This window comes from Pseudophryne corroboree, chromosome 3 (genome assembly GCF_028390025.1).
Source record: "Pseudophryne corroboree isolate aPseCor3 chromosome 3, aPseCor3.hap2, whole genome shotgun sequence".
Classification (NCBI taxonomy): domain Eukaryota; kingdom Metazoa; phylum Chordata; class Amphibia; order Anura; family Myobatrachidae; genus Pseudophryne; species Pseudophryne corroboree.
Genome location: NC_086446.1, coordinates 287,648,013 through 287,670,616, shown reverse-complemented (window position 1 = coordinate 287,670,616; position 22,604 = coordinate 287,648,013). Strand labels below are relative to the sequence as shown.

The following is a 22,604-nucleotide window of genomic DNA, read 5'->3' as shown; positions in this document are numbered from 1 at the left end:
GCAATGGCAGAAGCTGCAAGGATTCTTCGCTGGGCGGAAAATCATGTGATAGCACTGTCAGCAGTATTCATTCCGGGAGTGGACAACTGGGAAGCAGACTTCCTCAGCAGACACGACCTCCACCCGGGAGAGTGGGGACTTCACCCAGAAGTCTTCCACATGTTTATAAAACTCGACAAGTATTGCGCCAGGTCAAGGGACCCTCAGGCAATAGCTGTAGACGCTCTGGTAACACAGTGGGTGTACCAGTCAGTGTATGTGTTCCCTCCTCTGCCTCTCATAACCAAGGTACTGAGAAATATAAGATGGAGAGGAGTAAGCACTATATTCGTGGCTCCGGATTGGCCAAGAAGGACTTGGTAACCGGAACTTCAAGAGATGCTCACGGAGGATCCGTGGCCCGGTACCTCTAAGAAGGGACCTGCTCCAGCAAGGACCCTGTCTGTTCCAAGACTTACCGCGGCTGCGTTTAACGGCAGGGCGGTTGAACGCCGGATCCTGAAGGAAAAAGGCATTCCGGATAAAGTCATCCCTATCCTGATCAAAGCCAGGAAGGATGTAACCGCAAAAACATTATCACCGCAATTGGCGAAAATATGTTGCGTGGTGCGAGGCCAGTAAGGCCCCGACGGAGGAATTTTCAACTAGGTCGATTCCTACATTTCCTGCAAACAGGAGTGTCTATGGGCCTGAAATGGGGGTCCATTAAGGTTCAAATTTCGGCCCTGTCAATTTTCTTCCAAAAAGAACTAGCTTCAGTCCCTGAAGTTCAGACGTTTGTGAAAGGGGTACTGTATATACAGCCTCCTTTTGTGCCTCCAGTGGCACCTTGGGATCTAAATGTAGTTTTTGGGTTCCAAAAGTCACATTGGTTTGAACCACTTAAATATGTGGAGTTAAAATATCTCACATGGAAAGTGGTCATGCTGTTGGCCCTGGCCTGGGCCAGGTGCGTGTCAGAATTGGCGGATTTATCCTGTAAAAGCCCTCATCTGATTTTCCATTCGGACAGGGCGGAATTGAGGACCTGTCCTCAGTTTCTCCCTAAGGTGGTTTTCAGCGTTTCACCTGAATCAACCTATTGTGGTGCCTGCGGCTACTAGGGACTTGGAGGACTCCAAGTTGCTAGACGTTGTCAGAGCCCTGGAATATAGGTTTCCAGGACGGCTGGAGTCAGAAAATCCGACTCGTTGTTTATTCTGTATGCACCCAACAAGCTGGGTGCTCCTGCTTCTAAGCAGACTATTGCTCGTTGGATTTGTGGTACAATTCAGCTTGCACATTCTGTGGCAGGCCTGCCACAGCCAAAATCTGTAAAAGCCCATTCCACAAGGAAGGTGGGCTCATCTTGGGCGGCTGCCCGAGGGGTCTCGGCTTTACAACTTTGCCGAGCAGCTACTTGGTCAGGAGCAAATACGTTTGTAAAATTCTACAAATTTGATACCCTGGCTGAGGAGGACCGGGAGTTCTCTCATTTGGTGCTGCAGAGTCATCCGCACTCTCCCGCCCGTTTGGGAGCTTTGGTATAATCCCCATGGTCCTTACGGAGTCCCCAGCATCCACTTAGGACGTTAGAGAAAATAAGAATTTACTTACCGATAATTCTATTTCTCGTAGTCCGTAGTGGATGCTGGGCGCCCATCCCAAGTGCGGATTGTCTGCAATACTGGTACATAGTAATTGTTACCAAAAAATCGGGTTATTGCTGTAGTGAGCCATCTTTTCTAGAGGCTCCTCTGTTATCATGCTGTTAACTGGGTTTAGATCACAAGTTATATGGTGTGATTGGTGTGGCTGGTATGAGTCTTACCCGGGATTCAAAATCCTTCCTTATTGTGTACGCTCGTCCGGGCACAGTATCCTAACTGAGGCTTGGAGGAGGGTCATAGGGGGAGGAGCCAGTGCACACCAGGTAGTTCTAAAGCTTTACTTTTGTGCCCAGTCTCCTGCGGAGCCGCTATTCCCCATGGTCCTTACGGAGTCCCCAGCATCCACTACGGACTACGAGAAATAGAATTATCGGTAAGTAAATTCTTATTTTTTTTGGTACAGGGGTGTGGCCATGCCCCCTACGGCATACTCCATACGGCCTTGAGCCTGTGCCCGCTCTAATATCAGCATACCTGCCATCACTATTTTCCTAGATGCGGAACCCTGCGCACCTGAAAAGGGGTAGAACCTTGAGAAAAGGGGGCAGAGCCTCTTGGCACACTCATTCACATCACTGTGGGGGAATTCCCAGCACTCTCCGAGATGCTGGGCTGCCCCCCAGCTCTCCCTACACTGTGGGGGAATTCCCAGCACTCTACGAGGCACTCTCCGAGATGCTGGGCTGCCCCCCAGCTCTCCCTACACTGTGGGGGAATTCCCAGCACTCTACGAGGCACTCTCCGAGATGCTGGGCTGCCCCCCAGCTCTCCCTACACTGTGGGGGAATTCCCAGCACTCTACGAGGCACTCTCCGAGATGCTGGGCTGCCCCCCAGCTCTCCCTACACTGTGGGGGAATTCCCAGCACTCTACGAGGCACTCTCCGAGATGCTGGGCTGCCCCCCAGCTCTCCCTACACTGTGGGGGAATTCCCAGCACTCTACGAGGCACTCTCCGAGATGCTGGGCTGCCCCCCAGCTCTCCCTACACTGTGGGGGAATTCCCAGCACTCTACGAGGCACTCTCCGAGATGCTGGGCTGCCCCCCAGCTCTCCCTACACTGTGGGGGAATTCCCAGCACTCTACGAGGCACTCTCCGAGATGCTGGGCTGCCCCCCAGCTCTCCCTACACTGTGGGGGAATTCCCAGCACTTTCTGAGATGCTGGGCTGCCCCCCCCCCCCCACCTCTCCCTACACTGTGAATACATGCTGTGTGCATGCGCACGGCATCTCTTCATCCGCTGCTTACCTGCTGCAGTGTGTGCTCCCCTCCAACTCCCCTACCGTGGTACACTGCCGCCTGCTGGTGGGATAGCCCCAAAAAAGCTGGGCTGTCCCGCTGAATGTGGAACAGTTGGAAGATAGACATCAGTTTTCAGTTCGTACAGGAGTAAAACCCTGTGTGGTCTGCTGCTGTTGCCCATCCACTTCAAGGTTGGAAGTGATGAGCGTTCAAAGGTACTCTTCTGCATACTGCTTTGTTATACATGGTTATTTCAGCTACTGTCACCTGTCTGTAAGCTTGAACCATCTTACCATTTTCCCCTGAACTGTCTCATTAATAGGGTATTTTCACCCACAGAACTGTCACTCACTAGATATTTTTGGTTTTACACATTATTTTCCTTAATCAGCAGTTTCTGAGATACTTCAAAGAGACCTTTTGAAGACATCCATCTTCTGACAATAATATGCTAGGCCCCCTAGAGGAGAGAGATGTCAATTTAGATGATTATGGTGCATAAAGTAATTTAAGCTGCATTGTGATAAGACTCGTGAGGGCTATCTATTCTTCACTTATATGGATTAGCCTAAAGATTTATCTGAAAAGCTATTTTGAGTCAGCACGAGCACCCTGCATGCTTGCACTGCATTTGGGTTCTGTTGCGCCGGGCAGGGGGTATGTCATATTTTACATCAGTAAAGAATACAGTACAAATAAATACATGAACGGTTTCACATAAATACATAATTACAGTGGGCAGCTAGCATCATTATGTAGGGAGAAAAGAGGACAGAGGACCCTATTTATACGGGCTATGGGCGGGATGTGGGCGGACATAAAAGGGGAATGGTAAGAGTAGAAATGAGCTGAGAGTGTAGTTCGATGGAGGATAAACAATGTGATATTCCATAGCTATGCTGTAGATCTCTATGGCCTAGATGGTAACAGTTTGTATTAATTTATTATGAATCAGCTTTAATGGTTTTGTTTTTCTTCCTTTTAACTTTACAGGGACGAGGACCACCAGGACCTCCTGTAAGTCTGACAAATGAATTTCCTTTTACATATATATATATTTTTATATATATATATACAGGTTGCGTATCCCTTATCCAAAATGCTTGGGACCAGATGTATTTTGGATATCGGATTTTTCCTTATTTTGGAATAATTGCATACCACAATGAGATATTATGGAGATAGGACCCAAGTCTAAGCACAGAATGCATTTATGTCTCATATACACCTTATACACACAGCCTGAAGGTCATTTAATACAATATTATTAATAACTTTGTGTATTAAACAAAGTTTGTGTACATTGAGCCATCAGAAAACAAAGGTTTCACTATCTCACTCAAAAAAGTCCGTATTTCGGAATATTTGGATATGGGATACTCAACCTGTATATATTTATAGATCTTTTATTTGTCTACGGTGAATGCATCCCTTTCCTGTTCTGTGTCTCCATCTTTCCTCCATGGCTTCTTTGCCTGCAACTCTCCTCCATTGCTTGCCTACCACTTATTCCACCTCTGGCCAGCCCGCCATTTCTCCCTCCTCTGTGGCCTGCCTGCTGCTTATCCTTTCTCTGTGGCCTGTCACTTTGTCCTTCCTCAAGGGCTTGCCTGCACCCATCTTCCATGGTTTATCCGAATCCCTCCTGGCTTGCCTGCATACGTCCCCAGTGCCCTGCCTGTATTCCTCCTCAGTGCTCTGCCCACATCCCTCCTCAGTGCCCTGCCCGCATTGCATCACTCCTCAGTGCCCTGCCCACATTTCTCCTCATGCCTGCATCCCTGATCAGCGCCCTGCCTACATCCTTCCACAGTGTCCTGACCATATTCTTCTTCATTTGCCTGTCCAAATCCCTCGTCAGTGCCTCCCCGCATCCCTCCTCATTTTCCTGTTCAAATCCTTCCCCAGTGCCCTGTCCGCATATCTGCTCATTTGCCTGCCTGCACCCTTCCTCAGTGCCCGGCCCTCATCCCTCATCATTTGCCTGCACACATCCCTCTTCAGTGCTTTGCCCATATCCCTTATCAGTGCCCTGCCCTCATCCCTCCTCAGTGCCCTGCCCACATCCCTCCTCAGTGCCCTGCCCACATCCCTCCTCGGTGCCCTGCCCACAACCCTCCTCAGTGCCCTGCCCACATCCCTCCTCGGTGCACTGCCCGTATTCCTCTTCATTTGTCTGCCTGTATCCCTCCTCGGTGTCCTGCCCACATCCCTCCTCAGTGTCCTGCCCGCATCCCTCCTCATTTGCCTGCCTGTATCCCTCTTCAGTGTACTGCCCATATTCCTCCTCATTTGCCTGTTCGAATCCTTTTTGCCTCCATATTTCTTCAATGGTCTTCTTTTTCTCCTCTTGCCTGGAAACCAAGCATCATTTTTACCTGTATTCATGTAGTAGTACTCAGTGACCATTAAAACTCCCCTGATTTGTGTCTGAGGTCTCTCCTGCTGTATCTAATATATATATTATACTTCCAGGGTCTAGCTGGACCAAGTGGATTACCAGGCGGTAGAGGACCTCAAGGTCCAGCGGTAGGTGCTCTTGAAGCTTTGGCCATGTTGGAATTATGAAATTGGGCTCTAAAAGAAAACAGTATTCAGTGCTACACAGGACATGTACACAGTACAACTTCAATGTGGACTAGTAACTATCGTGTTACCTCTGTGTGTGTTGGAAGTTACTTCTTTCTAATTAGTGTGAACCTAATCCTAGTTACATAGGGGGAACATTTAATAAAGCATGGAGAGAGATAAAGTACCAGCCAACCAGTTTGTCATTTTACAAGCTGTGCTTGGTTGGTACTTTGGGGTCTATTCATGAAGCAGTGAAAAGAGTGGAAAAACAGACCAGTTGCTCATCACAACCAATCAGCATCTCCCTTACATTTTACAGAATGTATTTGGTAAAGGCTTCCTTTAAAGCTGATTGGTTGCCATAGGCAACTTCTCCACTGGTTATTTTCTCCACTAATTTCACTGCTTCATGAATAGACCAGTTTATCTCTTCCCAACCTTTGATAAATCTCCCCCATAGTCCTTTATATAAAGATACTGGTAACTTTTATGAATGCCTTTATTTGAATTGATTTCATGTGTGAGGCATTTTACCATTGGACATCAAACATTCTGTCACATATGTGTTGGATTCACAGAGGTCATAACCTACTTTGCTTAATAAATTTAAATAATTTATTAACCTTCCTGAAGTCAGGTCAGCATTTCCCAAGTGGGGAGACAATTTTCAACTATGGATCTGGTTGTTGATGAATGATAGATGAAGTAGTAGGTTTTTTTTTTACTGGATTTGTCCTAATGGATTGGTAGCAATCTCTTTACAATAAAGTAATATTTATTGAGTACTACACTTTTACTCATGTAGAAATTCCCTTTGAAACATTCACTGTAAGTTGTCTATATACACAGATGTGTAAAATTGATTCTGCTTTTTGTACATGTTGTAATTTCCTTACAATCTCTATTTTACAGGGACCTTCTGGCCCTCCTGGTCTACCTGGACCCCCAGGACCACCAGGCCCTCCAGTAAGTTATGATAATGACATATGCTTAATTTTGTGGCTATTCTGGTGTAATAAATACTGTAGAACATATGGTAGTCATTAATGTTATAAGATGGGCTGCTGTTACCTTTTTCTGTCATTTGACAACATACAACATACCACATTTACATACACTAACGTGTCTGAACATGTGTATAAAAGTGAAAATGCCAATGTTCCTTCTTTTCCATTCATGGATTCTCTGTCCCATTGCACCATAGGGTCTTCCTGGAGTTGTTCCCGATGGCAACGGAGACCTGCAGGTGAGCATCGTCTCTGGGTTGGTTTTATGTGGCTCTGTAGAGAACATAGGAAAAACTAATCAAAGAAAATGTATGTCTATATGCTATGTGTGTCCCTGTAGCTAGTAAGGTTTAAAGAAAGGACACAGGTCCGCGTTAAACTATAAAGGCCAAAGACAATAATTCCAGCATGTCAGTGGTCTAGTATTTAGCATCAGTAAGGAAAATATAAAGTGTACACCGCACATAGAGGCACTTCTTAAGGTTTTGCTCCACAAAGTTTCAGATTTTTCTCTGTCATCAGGGACAGCAGTAATGCAGATCTTACCTGATAAACACAATGATTGAACTGAACCCACTAAACTGAACCCGCTAGTGCAGTCGGTGTTTCTGGGTGTGACGTCACATCTGGAAAAACCGCAACCATTTCACCCGGTAATCACCCCAGCTGCCATGGTGAATTAAGGTGCGTAACCATCACCAAAAAATTATGACCAAGTATCTATGATATATATGAACTTTCAGAGAGTTCCAGCATAATAAAAGTTCCTTTGGATGGGCAGCGCTTCATTTTCTCTTTTCTCAGCATTCTAAACATCTACAGTATCTAAACACTTCTGTTATTACTCATTACCACCTTATGATGAATTACATAGATATTACCGACAATCTCCCATTAGCAGCATCACAGCATTATTGACAGCCAAAAATATAAAGCCATATAGAAGAAGAGAGACCGATTAGAAACAAATCCAGGCGGCGCACATAGCACCTTATGTAACTTCTTCCCATAGCTTTCATCTATTAATATCTAGGTAGCCGGATGTCTAGTTGTACTTCGGAATCTAAAACTAGTCAGACTGTTTCAGATTCTATTTCTCAGGCTCAAGTTCTTAGCTACTTGCTTAGCAGCATTCTAGAACAAAATAGTAAAGGCTCCTCCATCCATATTTGAAGTGAGATTGAGCATTAACCATACTTTTTTTTTCTTCTTTTTTTTTTAATCAGTGCCCAGCTGTTTGCCCACCTGGACCACCCGGCCCCCCTGGAATGCCAGGATTTAAGGTAATTCTTCCTATAATGTATTTTACTATATTTTCCGTTTCGTTACATTGATGTTTTGTTTTACTGATCATTAGGGATCCATGTTGCACTCACATTTAGATCTTGATGAGCTGGCCTCCTTGTTGTATAACCATTGTCAAAGTCAGAAAAATATCACTATGCACACTGTTATATTTGCACCTCATGCGAGTGCCTGTTGCACGTTCATGAGCCCTGCCGTGCGTGCGCATACTCGCCGTTGCGGGCACCCGCGGGCGCACGGTGTGCGCATTTACGGTAAAGTTTATGTGCGTCTAGCGGGCGACTCGTTCATAACATATTTTAACTGTATAATGTATTTTGTAGATTATGGTCCCTTTGATAGAATCTGAAAGTTTAGTTAATGTAGCATGTTCATGAACAAAGAGATCCCTCTTTGTTTGATACGAAGGGTCAGACAAGGGTTATACAGTGGTGTTTAGTATCCATCGGAAGAGTATTTAATTAGCAATATTCCGGTGTTGGTTTGAAGCGGATAAATCGCTCGTGCGAATAGTTATGGACATAAGAAGTTTATGGACATTTACTATTATTTGCTCTTTATTATCCATGCGGCGGGAAACCTAGTTTCCCACCCACCTGAGCAGTTAGTTGGAAATAGTCACAGCCCACCTGTATGAATCAACCTATTACCTTTTGTTATAATGCGAAGACAAATTCCTGTGTCCAATGAACAATAAGAATATAGGGACCATTGTACTGTATTATGTGTAGGGTATAAAAGGACAAGCCACTCTGGGCCAGCTCTCTATTCTCTTCAACGGTTCTCATTGCTGATAATCGGGAGCTGGATATCCAGAGGCGCATGCGATTGTTTCCCTTGAGCGTAAGTATCTCCGCAATCATATTGACTTTATTGTTATTGTGAGCCATATCTCTCTCTCTCTCCCTCTTCTCCTCTTTCTCTCTCTTTTCCTCTTAAAGTGTTATTGTGCTGTTATTGTATTTCATGTGTAGTTATCTGGTTAGTTAGTCTATGTTATATTGGTAGTGTATGACTTGTATTGTATTATTCTTTTGCAAATAGAACGTTCATATAAGGTGTTAGAACCTAAGATCGGTATCTGTGTATTTCTTATATTTCTAAGTATTCTCTGAGCGTCGGAAACGCTCGTACAGCTTTAAGTTAATAAGGTTACACTGTGTTACATTTACACCCTATCACTACACCAAGGTTTATTGCATAGATACATTGTTTATGGTATAGTTATAAAGGTTTAACATTGTGAGCATCAGCGCCGCTTGTGATCTCCTCGTGGTCCCGAGCGTCCGCTACGCTAATAGCGTATCATTACGTTAGTCGGCAGCCAATAGTGTGCCTGCCTGTGATCACTTGGCCGTGAGCGAACGTGACGCTTGAGCGTCTCGACTACGGCTAAGCGATTGTTACGCAACGTGCGTACCCTTATGGTATTCCATACGCCAATAGCGTACTGTGTTCTTTGACCTCTTAAAGGGTTTTAAGTAAGATAAATATTTAGCTTTAACACCATCGGTCACACAACTACATCCCGTTGTATGGGTGGTTTATTTCACTGCTGTGCTGGGGTTTATTGCACACTTTTAACACCTTTGTTTCATCCATTGTTCCAACCAGATATGCTTGCGCTCCATTAACATTATTTGCATCTTAATGTGTTGGTACTTTTGTTTGCCACCACGTTTGGCAATCTTTTTTCAACTTGATGTTGACATCTTGGCAAGTTGTTGCTTTTTAATGTTTGCCTTTAACAATTTATAATCTTTTTTATTTAATCTCTGATATAATTAATTTAAAAAAATATAATTAATTTCATGAATTTTATGTATGTGAGATGCAATCATGGGGGTAATTCTGAGTTGATCGCAGCAAGAACTTTGTTAGCAGTTGGGCAAAACCATGTGCACTGCAGGGGAGGCAGATATAACATGTGCAGAGAGAGTTAGATTTGGGTGGGTTATTTTGTTTCTGTGCAGGGTAAATACTGGCTGTTTTATTTTTACACTACAATATAGATTGCAGATTGAACACGGTATCCGTTCACATGGTCGACCATGTTATGGTCGACAGTCATTAGGTCGACCACTATTGGTCGACATTGACATGGACACATGGTCGACACATGAAAGGTCGACACTTGAAAAGGTCGACATGCATTTTTTTTACTTTTTTTTCTTTTGGGGAACTTTTCCATACTTTACGATCCACGTGGACTACGATTGGAACGGTAATCTGTGCCGAGCGAAGCGAAGGCACCATGCCCGAAGCATGGCGAGCGAACGCGGTGCACTAATTGGGGTTCCCGGTCACTTTACGCAAAAAACACACTAAAAAAAGTTAAAAAACGCATGTCGACCCTTTCATGTGCCGACCTTTCACGTGTCGACCATTTTCATGTGTCGACCATGTGTCAATGTCGACCAATAGTGGTCGACCTAATGACTGTTGACCATAACATGGTCGACCATTCATACCGGAACCATTGAACACACCCCACCCAAATCTAACTCCCTCTGCACATATTCCTGCTGCGAATTAGAATCAGAATTACCCCCACGTCAAAATTTACTAAGTTAACACCACATTATCAGCAGTTATGATGTTGTCATTTTTGAAATGTTAACATGGAGTATGCCGACATCTGCAGAATGTCGACCTGTTCACAATGCATGGACTGGAGGATTAGGTTTAGGCTGCGTCAGTGGAGGGTTGCAGTTAGGCTATGGCAGGGGAGTGTTAGAGGTTAACGCACTTCTGGATGCGCTGAAGGATCAGCCGGAAGTCACCACCAACTGACCACCAAACCCTGTGATTTAGTCATACAGTAGGCAAAGCAGCACTATGTACTGTATACTAAGGTGCTTTATTGGATTGGATTTCCCCAATGTGTAATATCATGTGTTTGATTGGACTGTGCTATGATTGAGTGTGGAATATTTAGTCACCATTCATAATGTCAACATGAGAATATCGACATGAAACATGTCGACACCAATGAAATGCTGGCTTATTAGAATGTCAACAAAATATCCCTGGTGGTCTAGTGATGACTTACCTGGAATGGCAGGTCCAGTGGCAAGTGCAGCAGTGATGTCCTGTTGACTTCCGGCTCTTCATGTGGTGCTTCCGGTGGTAAGTATATGCGAAACGCCTTCTGGCGATGAGTAAATCCTTACCTCCTAACACTAACGCTTCCCGTGGTGTTTAACCCTAACCCTCATGTCGCCTAATCCTAGCCTCCCAGTCCCTGCAGAATGTCGGCACTGTAAAAATGTTGACATTCTGCAGATGCCGACACCTTCAATGTAGACACCATAAGTGTCGACATGACAACATCCCCTATAATCTACATTACCTAATTTAGAACTGTTATCTGTGGATATGGATTCCCTGTTCAGTATTGTGTTATTTGACCTGTAGGATTTTTATTGAAATAGAATTTTAAAACAACTATAATTTCATTGCTTTGTTTGAATTAATTTCATATTATCGATTTCATAGTCTACTTAGTTGTGATCTGGTTCTTTAAGAAGATGTTAGGATCCTGGTTCTACTAACTCTGATAATAACCACAGAATTTTATTGAATTTTTGCGCTCGTTCAATATTATTGGATTGCTCATTATACTGAGATTTTAGTTGCCCTGACATATTGGGCCTGATTAAGATGCGTTCATAACTCTGATGGTGTCACAACTGAGCACGCGCCAAGGTACTTTTGCGATGCCGCTTGCATTGAGGAATCGGTTGCAGAGTGACATGAAGAGGCCATTTGGGGGAGGTAATGGGCAGTGTCTGTAAAAACGTAGATGTCATGACCCTTTTTGGGGTGGTGTCTTGGCGTACAGAAAAACATGACACCAGCGGGTATTCTGCGCAGAAGTGGAGGCACTCAGTCGCTACCACATTGTAGCATAGTGTCTATATTCCCCACCACATAAACACTCACACTATATTCACACTATATTCATAAGCATCCAATACCGGGGCACTGACAAGCGATTTACCATGGCCAAGTGTGGCCGAGCATGCCTGGAGTTACTCCAGCAAAGACTTCTGCACCAGATCAGCACTTACCTTCAGCTATAACCCTTCAGTACTGTGGACTTGGGAACATAATTCCACACTCAGACAAAGAAATAATTATGATCAGTTACAAAAAAAGCACAAATGGCAATGAAGCACTTGGCCACATATTTTTAACATAGTCACACTACAGCAAATGACACAAAACACCCATAGAGTACAAGTATATGGCTTTGTTGTCTCTTCGTAGGCTACCTTCCAGTATCTGATTTGGACTGTCTTAGGCTACAGAGGTAGCTGCTGTACGGTCTCCTCAGTTTGGTATGCACACAGATCCACAAGGATTCCAGATGAAGGAAGACTTGCTGCTCGGTAGTAGCATTCTGATTCCTGAGTCAGTCTAGCAGCAGCCGTGGCCCTGTACCAGTTCTCATATTCAGCTCATGAAACACCTGATCTCCCTCTGATCTCCAGACACAGCCTCTTATCCAGTCTCTGGTTCCTCCATTCCATGGTGGCACTTTTCTGCTGGATCCCTGATTTGAAGTCTTCTCTCAGGGCTGGGTCTCAGGTGCTGCCCATCTGTTTCAGTCCCTTTGCCAGCAGTGACTCCATGCTGTTTGAAGATATCCGTCTCATACAATGGATCTCCCCTCCCATGAGGAGCCTGCACTGTTGATGAAATTAGCATGCCCATTGTTCTTGGATGTTAAACAAAGGAGCCTATTTGTTGGAGATGTAATTAGCAAAAGCATTGTTCCTGGATTTTATCCCCTGCAGTGCTGAGCGACAGACTATCACTCTTTTGCAGATGTGGTACTAGTGCAACCTTGAATTGCACAATTAATACATCCATTATATAAACCATGGTTAAATAATGGTACCTAATTTAATGCATATGTTTAAAACATAACTGGGCAAAGGAGAGTGGGTCCCAGTGGCTTACAGAATACTCATGCCTACAGTCTATCTCTGCACGCAAAACTAGGCTCAGCAGTGATGGGAAAAGCTGAATCCCTCATTCATCACATACTTATCCTACCAATACATTTGTGGGGGACTGTGGGAGGAAACAAGAGCTCTACTATTACTAATATAATACAGTATTACACTGATCTTTACTATTAATGTTATTACCGTGATGATAACTGATCTCCTGTTACATGGTTTCCAGTTTAGGTAGGCTTTATTCCTCCGTGTGTTCTCTGCCTAAACCAGGTATTAATCTCCATGTCTATGTATTACAGGGCCACACCGGCAATAAAGGAGATCGAGGGGAGATCGGAAAGGATGGACAAAAGGTAATGCAGGATAATACATTAAGTGGGATACTGTCTGTACGGTCAGGCCTATCATCAATATACAGATGGGTCCACGGTTATCTTGTCTAGTTTGCCGCGCCTAGGCACAATATGGTTAATTAACATAAACCCTTCATCTATTGTTCTCAGCTGCAACACAATACAGAGAACAATACAGCAGGGGATTAAGTCTGACTGCCCAGTCTCAGTTAATCCTATTAAAGGTCAAGATATAACATGGACCCATATGTAGCTTTATGCAATATTTTGTCTGCTCTAGTTATACTGACCTGGCAACACATGCCGCATTTATGAGCTCAGAATGACCAAGCCTGATCAGTAATGATGTTATCAAATTCTATGAGATCATTATATTGCATGTTGGTAAATGTAGCTTTAAGATGACCACCACCAGACTTCAGTGTCAGCCAGTTTATTTGTGTGGCTTTATGGCTCGGCTGTGGGATCACACTATGTACGGCGCCAGCCTTAGGACAGCATAACCTACATGTAGTGAGGAAACGTCTGACTGTCAGGGATAAGTTGTTCCTGTTGTCATGGTCATAGTTACATTACTATCTTATAACTGGTATTTGCAGCATCTCACTATGAGCTGGCATATCTATCTGGTTATCCACATTCTCTGACTTTGTGTCCTTATCCACAGGGAGAGGCAGGCCCACCCGGGCCACCAGGAATCCCTGGGAGCGTGGGCTTACAGGTACATAGAACTACCGCACAGTTGCATCATTGTGAGATTAAACATGACTGTATATAAAGTGGTATTCAATTAGAGATGATGTGTGACTATGCACTTCGTTGTTAATTATGACATTTTTCTTTCTAGGGCCCAAGGGGTCAGAGGGGCTTAGTTGGACCTCAGGGACCAGCAGGAGACAGGGTGAGTGCTCAGCAGTCATATTTATATTTAAAGTATGCATCCACTTTGTATTGCATTTTAATGTATTGTGCTTTAATGTGTCTGTCTATAAGTAATAGATTGTATGGTTGTACGAGACCCATGTACTAATGTGCATATTACATTACATCATACATGAGTTCGGTCTATTACTGTCTTCCCTTATTGGTGCAGATACCTTTCTTGTATTTATTCACTCTCTTTTCTTTTCAGGGATCCACTGGATTTAGGGGACCCCCTGGTCGGCCAGGACCTCCTGGGAAAGCTGTACGTATGAACTTGAGGCATGTTCCGCATCATGTAACTGCTTAATCGCTCCAACACTACTGTAGCCCTTACCCTGTGTGACTCAGAGTGGCCAACTGGCGACATAGTGACGGCATCTACATAATAATGTTCTCCAGTGTTTGCTTACTCTGAAGCTGACACAGGGATCAGAAAGGGAAAGTGACATCTGTCACTCAGCATTCAGGCTGGGGCAAGAAAAGCTGTTTAATGAGATACAGCCCACCCCAGAGACCCAACTTGAGTAACTATTATTGTAATAGCAGTCGTTTGCAAAGTTTTAGTTTGCTAATGGCCAGTACAGCAACGGTCTTGTGGTTGCAGACAGAGACAATATATTAGTTGTTTAATTTCATTGCCTTTTGATATGACACAAGTCAGCTTTGTCCATGCATTGTATACAGATGTATCCACAGAGCCATTTTTTTTTATCCAAGGGCTGAGCAACATAAACAGCACTGCTTAGATTAAACAAAATATAAAAAATGCATTAAATGCCTAATGTTATAAATATTGCACGTTTTCAACACCACTATCTAGGGAATTGTGTACAGATTAACAAAAAAGGTCTTCTGCCCGCCAATCTATCTGTTTGACATTTCAGGGGGATCAAGGCGTAAGAGGACATCAGGGATACCAAGGACCAAAGGGGGAAACTGTAAGTGCTTACATCACTTGTTTTGCAATAACCCATTTATAGGGGAGGGGGCGGTGGGGGGTTATCAGCGACTCAAATTATGACAATAGCAATAGTATATGATATGATTACTAGAGCTGTTTAAGGGACAGAGCACATGTCCAGTGGTAGCAGCTTCTACTACAAAGTTTGCTGTGTGTGTTGATTTGAGTCCATAATCAGTGCACTGGACCAGAGAGCAGCTGCCAGGAAGAAGTGACAGGTGCCTTACCATGAGGTGGGAGAATGTGTGCTTAGAAATTGCAGTTCTGTCTCTACTGGTTCTATTATGTTTGTTTGTGTATTTTTCTCTGACGTCCTAAGTGGATGCTGGGACTCCAGGAGACTGGGCACAACTAAAAGAAAGCTTTAGACTAACTGGTGTGCACTGGCTCCTCCCACTATGACCCTCCTCCACACCTCAGTTAGAATCTTGTGCCCGGCTGAGCTGGATGCACACTAGAGGCTCTCCTGAGCTCCTAGAAAGAAAGTATATTTTAGGTTTTTTATTTTACAGTGAGATCTGCTGGCAACAGACTCACTGCAGCGAGGGACTAAGGGGAGAAGAAGCGAACCTACCTGACTGGAGGTAGCTTGGGCTTCTTAGGCTACTGGACACCATTAGCTCCAGAGGGATCGAACACAGGACCCGACCTCGATCGTTCGGTCCCGGAGCCGCGCCGCCGGCCCCCTTACAGAGCCAGAAGCAAGAAGTGTTCCGGAAAATCGGCGGCAGAAGACTTCGGTCTTCAACAAGGTAGCGCACAGCACTGCAGCTGTGCGCCATTGCTCCTCATGCACACCTCACACTCCGGTCACTGATGGGTGCAGGGCGCTGGGGGGGGGGCGCCCTTAGGGCAATATAATACACCTTGGCTGGCAAATCTACACCATATATAGTCAGGAAGGCTATATAGGTGTAAAAATACCCCTGCCAGAATTCCAGAAAAAGCGGGAGAAGTCCGCCGGAAAAGGGGCGGGGCTATCTCCCTCAGCACACTGGCGCCATTTTTCCCTCACAGCTCCGCTGGAAGGACGCTCCCTGGCTCTCCCCTGCAGTGTCAAGCTACATAAGGGTAAAAAAGAGAGGGGGGGCACTAAATTTAGGCGCAGTATATATAATAAGCAGCTATAAGGGAAAAAACACTCATTTATAGTGGGATCCCTGTGTTATATAGCGCTCTGGTGTGTGCTGGCATACTCTCTCTCTGTCTCCCCAAAGGGCTTTGTGGGGTCCTGTCCTCTGTCAGAGCATTCCCTGTGTGTATGCGGTGTGTCGGTACGGCTGTGTCGACATGTTTGATGAGGAGGCTTATGTGGAGGCGGAGCAGATGCCTATAAATGTGATGTCACCCCCTGCGGGGCCGACACATGAGTGGATGGTTATGTGGAAGGAACTGCGTCACAGTGTCGACTCCTTACATAAAAGGTTTGACGACATACCAAATATGGGACAGCCGGCTTCTCAGCCTGTGCCTGCCCAGGCGTCTCAAAAGCCATCAGGGGCTCTAAAACGCCCGCTACCTCAGATGGCAGACACAGATGTCGACACGGATACTGACTCCAGTGTCGACGATGATGAGACTAATGTAACTTCCAATAGGGCCACACGTTACATGATTGAGGCAATGAAAAATGTGTTGCACATCTCTAATGTTACCCCCGGTACCACAAAAAAGGGTATTATGTTTGGAGAGAAAAAACTACCAGTAGTTTTTCCTCCATCTGAGGAGTTAAATGAAGTGTGTGAAGAAGCGTGGGCTTCCCCCGATAAGAAACTAGTAATTTCTAAAAGGTTACTAATGACGTACCCTTTCCCGCCAGAGGATAGGTCACGTTGGGAAACATCCCCTAGGGTGGATAAAGCGCTTACACGCTTGTCAAAGAAGGTGGCACTACCGTCTCCGGATACGGCCGCCCTAAAGGAACCTGCTGATAGAAAGCAGGAGGCTATCCTGAAGTCTGTATATACACACACAGGTATTATACTGAGACCAGCTATTGCTTCAGCATGGATGTGCAGTGCTGCAGCTGCGTGGTCAGATTCCCTGTCGGAAAATATTGATACCCTAGACAGGGACACTATATTGCTAACCGTAGAGCATATTAAAGACGCAGTCTTATACATGAGAGATGCACAGAGGGATATTTGCCGGCTGGCATCTAAAATAAGTGCAATGTCCATTTCTGCCAGGAGAGGGTTATGGACTCGGCAGTGGACAGGTGATGCAGACTCAAAAAGGCACATGGAAGTTTTGCCTTATAAAGGTGAGGAGTTGTTCGGGGATGGTCTCTCGGACCTAGTTTCCACAGCAACTGCTGGGAAGTCTGCATTTTTACCCCATGTTCCCTCACAACCAAAGAAAGCATCGTATTATCAGGTACAGTCCTTTCGGCCCCATAAGAGCAAGCGGGTTAAAGGCGCGTCCTTTCTGCCCAGAGGCAGAGGTAGAAGGAAAAAACTGCAGCATACAGCCAGTTCCCAGGAGCAAAAGTCCTCCCCCGCTTCCTCTAAGTCCACCGCATGACGCTGGGGCTCCACAGGCGGAGCCAGGTACGGTGGGGGGCCGTCTCAAAAATTTCAGCGATCAGTGGGCTCGCTCACGGGTGGATCCCTGGATCTTTCAAGTAGTATCTCAGGGGTACAAGCTGGAATTCGAGACGTCTCCCCCCCCCCCCGCCGTTTCCTCAAATCTGCCTTGCCAACAACTCCCTCAGGCAGGGAGGCAGTGATAGAGGCAATTCACAAGCTGTATTCCCAGCAGGTGATAGTAAAGGTGCCCCTACTTCAACAAGGACGGGGTTACTATTCCACAATGTTTGTGGTACCGAAACCGGACGGTTCGGTGAGACCCATTTTAAATTTGAAATCCTTGAACACGTATATAAAAAAATTCAAGTTCAAGATGGAATCGCTCAGGGCGGTTATTGCAAGCCTGGACGAGGGGGATTACATGGTATCACTGGACATCAAGGATGCTTACCTGCATGTCCCCATTTACCATCCTCACCAGGAGTACCTCAGATTTGTGGTACAGGATTGTCATTACCAATTCCAGACGTTGCCGTTCGGTCTATCCACGGCTCCGAGGGTCTTTACCAAGGTAATGGCCGAAATGATGATACTCCTTCGAAAGAAGGGAGTTTTAATTATCCCGTACTTGGACGATCTCCTGATAAAGGCAAGGTCCAGGGAGCAGTTGTTGGTCGGGGTAGCACTATCTCGGGAGGTGCTACAACAGCACGGCTGGATTCTAAATATTCCAAAGTCACAGCTGGTCCCTACGACACGTCTACTGTTCCTGGGGATGGTTCTGGACACAGAACAGAAAAAAGTGTTTCTCCCGGAGGAGAAGGCTAAGGAGCTGTCATCTCTAGTCAGAGGCCTCCTAAAACCAAAACAGGTGTCGGTGCATCACTGCACGCGGATCCTGGGAAAGATGGTAGCTTCCTACGAAGCAATTACATTCGGCAGGTTCCATGCAAGAACCTTTCAGTGGGACCTGTTGGACAAGTGGTCCGAATCGCATCTTCAGATGCATCGGCTGATAACCCTGCCTCCAAGGACCAGGGTGTCTCTGCTGTGGTGGCTGCAGAGTGCTCATCTTCAAGAGGGCCGCAGATTCGGCATACAGGACTGGGTCCTGGTGACCACGGATGCCAGCCTTCGAGGCTGGGGGGCAGTCACACAGGGAAGAAACTTCCAAGGACTATGGTCAAGTCAGGAGACTTCCCTACACATAAATATTCTGGAACTGAGGGCCATTTACAATGCCCTAAGTCAGGCAAAACCCCTGCTTCAAAACCAGCCGGTACTGATCCAGTCAGACAACATCACGGCGGTCGCCCATGTAAACCGACAGGGCGGCACGAGAAGCAGGACGGCGATGGCAGAAGCCACAAGGATTCTCCGATGGGCGGAAAATCACGTGTTAGCACTGTCAGCAGTGTTCATTCCGGGAGTGGACAACTGGGAAGCAGACTTCCTCAGCAGGCACGACCTCCACCCGGGAGAGTGGGAACTTCATCCAGAAGTCTTCCAACTGATTGTAAACCGTTGGGAAAGGCCACAGGTGGACATGATGGCGTCCCGCCTAAACAAAAAGCTAGAAAGATATTGCACCAGGTCAAGAGACCCGCAGGCGATAGCTGTGGACGCTCTAGTGACACCGTGGGTGTACCGGTCGGTTTATGTGTTCTCTCCTCTTCCTCTCATACCAAAGGTACTGAGGATAATAAGGAGAAGAGGAGTAAGAACTATACTCATTGTTCCGGATTGGCCAAGAAGAGCTTGGTACCCGGAACTTCAAGAAATGATGTCAGAGGACCCATGGCCTCTGCCGCTCAGACAGGACCTGCTGCAGCAGGGGCCCTGTCTGTTCCAAGACTTACCGCGGCTGCGTTTGACGGCATGGCGGTTGAACACCGGATCCTGAAGGAAAAGGGCATTCCGGAGGAAGTCATTCCTACGCTGATTAAAGCTAGGAAAGAAGTAACCGCAAACCATTATCACCGCATATGGCGAAAATATGTTGCGTGGTGTGAGGCCAGGAAGGCCCCAACGGAGGAATTTCAGCTGGGCCGTTTCCTGCACTTCCTACAGTCAGGGGTGACTATGGGCCTAAAATTGGGTTCCATTAAGGTCCAGATTTCGTCTCAATCGATTTTCTTCCAGAGAGAACTGGCTTCACTACCTGAAGTTCAAACTTTTGTTAAGGGAGTGCTGCATATTCAGCCCCCTTTTGTGCCTCCAGTGGCACCTTGGGATCTCAACGTGGTGTTGGATTTCCTAAAGTCACATTGGTTTGAGCCACTTAAAACCGTGGAATTGAAGTATCTCACGTGGAAAGTGGTCATGTTGTTGGCCTTGGCTTCGGCCAGGCGTGTATCAGAATTGGCGGCTTTGTCATGTAAAAGCCCTTATCTGATTTTCCATATGGATAGGGCAGAATTGAGGACTCGTCCCCAGTTTTTCCCTAAGGTGGTATCAGCTTTTCATCTGAACCAACCTATCGTGGTGCCTGCGGCTACAAAAGACTTGGAGGCTTCCAAGTTGTTGGACGTAGTCAGGGCCCTGAAAATTTATGTTTCCAGGACAGCTGGAGTCAGAAAGACTGACTCGCTATTTATCCTGTATGCGCCCACCAAGTTGGGTGCACCTGCTTCAAAGCAGACTATTGCTCGCTGGATCTGTAGTACGATTCAGCTTGCACATTCTGCGGCTGGACTGCCGCATCCTAAATCAGTGAAAGCCCATTCCACGAGGAAGGTGGGCTCTTCTTGGGCGGCTGCCCGAGGGGTCTCGGCTCTACAACTTTGCCGAGCAGCTACTTGGTCGGGGTCAAACACGTTTGCTAAATTCTACAAGTTTGACTCCCTGGCTGAGGAGGACCTAGAGTTTGCCCATTCGGTGCTGCAGAGTCATCCGCACTCTCCCGCCCGTTTGGGAGCTTTGGTATAATCCCCATGGTCCTTACGGAGTCCCAGCATCCACTTAGGACGTCAGAGAAAATAAGAATTTACTCACCAGTAATTCTATTTCTCGTAGTCCGTAGTGGATGCTGGGCGCCCATCCCAAGTGCGGATTGTCTGCAATACTTGTATATAGTTATTGTTTAACTAAAGGGTTATTGTTGAGCCATCTGTTGAGAGGCTCAGTTGTTATCATACTGTTAACTGGGTATTGTATCACGAGTTATACGGTGTGATTGGTGTGGCTGGTATGAGTCTTACCCGGGATTCAAAATCCTTCCTTATTGTGTCAGCTCTTCCGGGCACAGTATCCTAACTGAGGTCTGGAGGAGGGTCATAGTGGGAGGAGCCAGTGCACACCAGTTAGTCTAAAGCTTTCTTTTAGTTGTGCCCAGTCTCCTGCGGAGCCGCTATTCCCCATGGTCCTTACGGAGTCCCAGCATCCACTACGGACTACGAGAAATAGAATTACCGGTGAGTAAATTCTTATTATTTATTAAGGGATGTTTAACCTGTTCCCGACCACTTATTTTATTTATTAGTTAAATATGTTTGATACAGCCTATACCAGGGGTGTCAAACTCAAATTCATCGGGGGCCGCATCAGCAGTTTGGTCCCCATCAAAGGGCCGGTTGTATCTGTAGGTCTATCCAAAATTTACCGCTCCACCTGCCTTATATGTGCCCAGCCATCTGCCCCCTTTTAAAGTGCCCAGCCATGTGCCCCCTTTTATAGTGCACAGGTCCCCATTTTACACATTGCGGCAGGCACAGGTCCCCATTTTACACATTGCGGCAGGCACAGGTCCCCATTTTACACATAGCGGCAGGTACAGGTCCCCATTTTACACATTGTGGCAGGCACAGGTCCCCATTTTACACATAGCGGCAGGTACAGGTCCCCATTTTACACATTGTGGCAGGCACAGGTCCCCATTTTACACATAGCGGCAGGTACAGGTCCCCATTTTACACATTGTGGCAGGCACAGGTCCCCATTTTACACATTGTGGCAGGCACAGGTCCCCATTTTACACATTGTGGCAGGCACAGGTCCCCATTTTACACATAGCGGCAGGTACAGGTCCCCATTTTACACATTGTGGCAGGCACAGGTCCCCATTTTACACATTGTGGCAGGCACAGGTCCCCATTTTACACATAGCGGCAGGTACAGGTCCCCATTTTACACATTGTGGCAGGCACAGGTCCCCATTTTACACATTGTGGCAGGCACAGGTCCCCATTTTACACATAGCGGCAGGTACAGGTCCCCATTTTACACATTGTGGCAGGCACAGGTCCCCATTTTACACATTGTGGCAGGCACAGGTCCCCATTTTACACATTGTGGCAGGCACAGGTCCCCATTTTACACATAGCGGCAGGTACAGGTCCCCATTTTACACATTGTGGCAGGCACAGGTCCCCATTTTACACATTGTGGCAGGCACAGGTCCCCATTTTACACATAGCGGCAGGTACAGGTCCCCATTTTACACATTGTGGCAGGTGGTGGAAGGAGGGAGAGAGAGAGAAAGAGAGGAAGGGAGAGGGGCTGACTTACATTTGAAGCGGTTCTCGCCGCTCTTCAGCCGCCTCTCCCTCCTCGTCTGCGCGGCTCCCTTCTCCCTCCTCCGACGGGGTTTCGTTGAATGACGCGTTTGCGCCGTGACGTCACGACGCAATCGCGTCATTCCGCGAAACCCCGCCCCCCCCGAGCTGGGCACTCGGGAGAAGGGGGTTTCATGGCGGCGGCACCGCGGGCCATCAGACGAGGTCTGGCGGGCCGGATTTGGCCCGCGGGCCTTGTCTTTGACACCCCTGGCCTATACTATAGACCATCTACAGTGTTAAATATAAATACTGTATTCCATACAGTATCCAGTGTATAATAAGGTTTTTCTACTGCTCCCCCAGAAATCCTGCGTTTGCCCGTGCCATGTCACTGATAGACTGTATAGGCACAAATACACTGTCTTAGGGCCTAAGTCAGACCCAATCGCTGCAGCGGCAGTGATCGAAGCCTGATGCCCTTTGGGGAGTGCGCACGCTGTGATCGCCTTTGCCTGATTGGCAGGCAGAGGTGGTCACTGGGTGGGAGGGGGTGTGCCAATGGCGTTAGAACGCCGTTGGTGGGGCGTGGCCCGGAC

The 22,604-nt window shown here is 46.4% G+C and overlaps 1 protein-coding gene across 1 annotated transcript in view; it reads left to right on the top strand.

Annotated features, from left to right (window-relative positions):
• COL9A3 (collagen type IX alpha 3 chain) overlaps positions 1 to 22,604 on the top strand; it is a 118,545-nt gene that overhangs the window by 43,139 nt on the left and 52,802 nt on the right. Inside the window, exons 7-16 of the mRNA XM_063959278.1 lie at positions 3,887 to 3,910; positions 5,369 to 5,422; positions 6,377 to 6,430; positions 6,669 to 6,710; positions 7,698 to 7,754; positions 13,046 to 13,099; positions 13,767 to 13,820; positions 13,947 to 14,000; positions 14,232 to 14,285; positions 14,908 to 14,961. Of these exons, the coding sequence (XP_063815348.1) occupies positions 3,887 to 3,910; positions 5,369 to 5,422; positions 6,377 to 6,430; positions 6,669 to 6,710; positions 7,698 to 7,754; positions 13,046 to 13,099; positions 13,767 to 13,820; positions 13,947 to 14,000; positions 14,232 to 14,285; positions 14,908 to 14,961 (501 nt within the window). The remainder of the gene's footprint in view (positions 1 to 3,886; positions 3,911 to 5,368; positions 5,423 to 6,376; positions 6,431 to 6,668; positions 6,711 to 7,697; positions 7,755 to 13,045; positions 13,100 to 13,766; positions 13,821 to 13,946; positions 14,001 to 14,231; positions 14,286 to 14,907; positions 14,962 to 22,604) is intronic.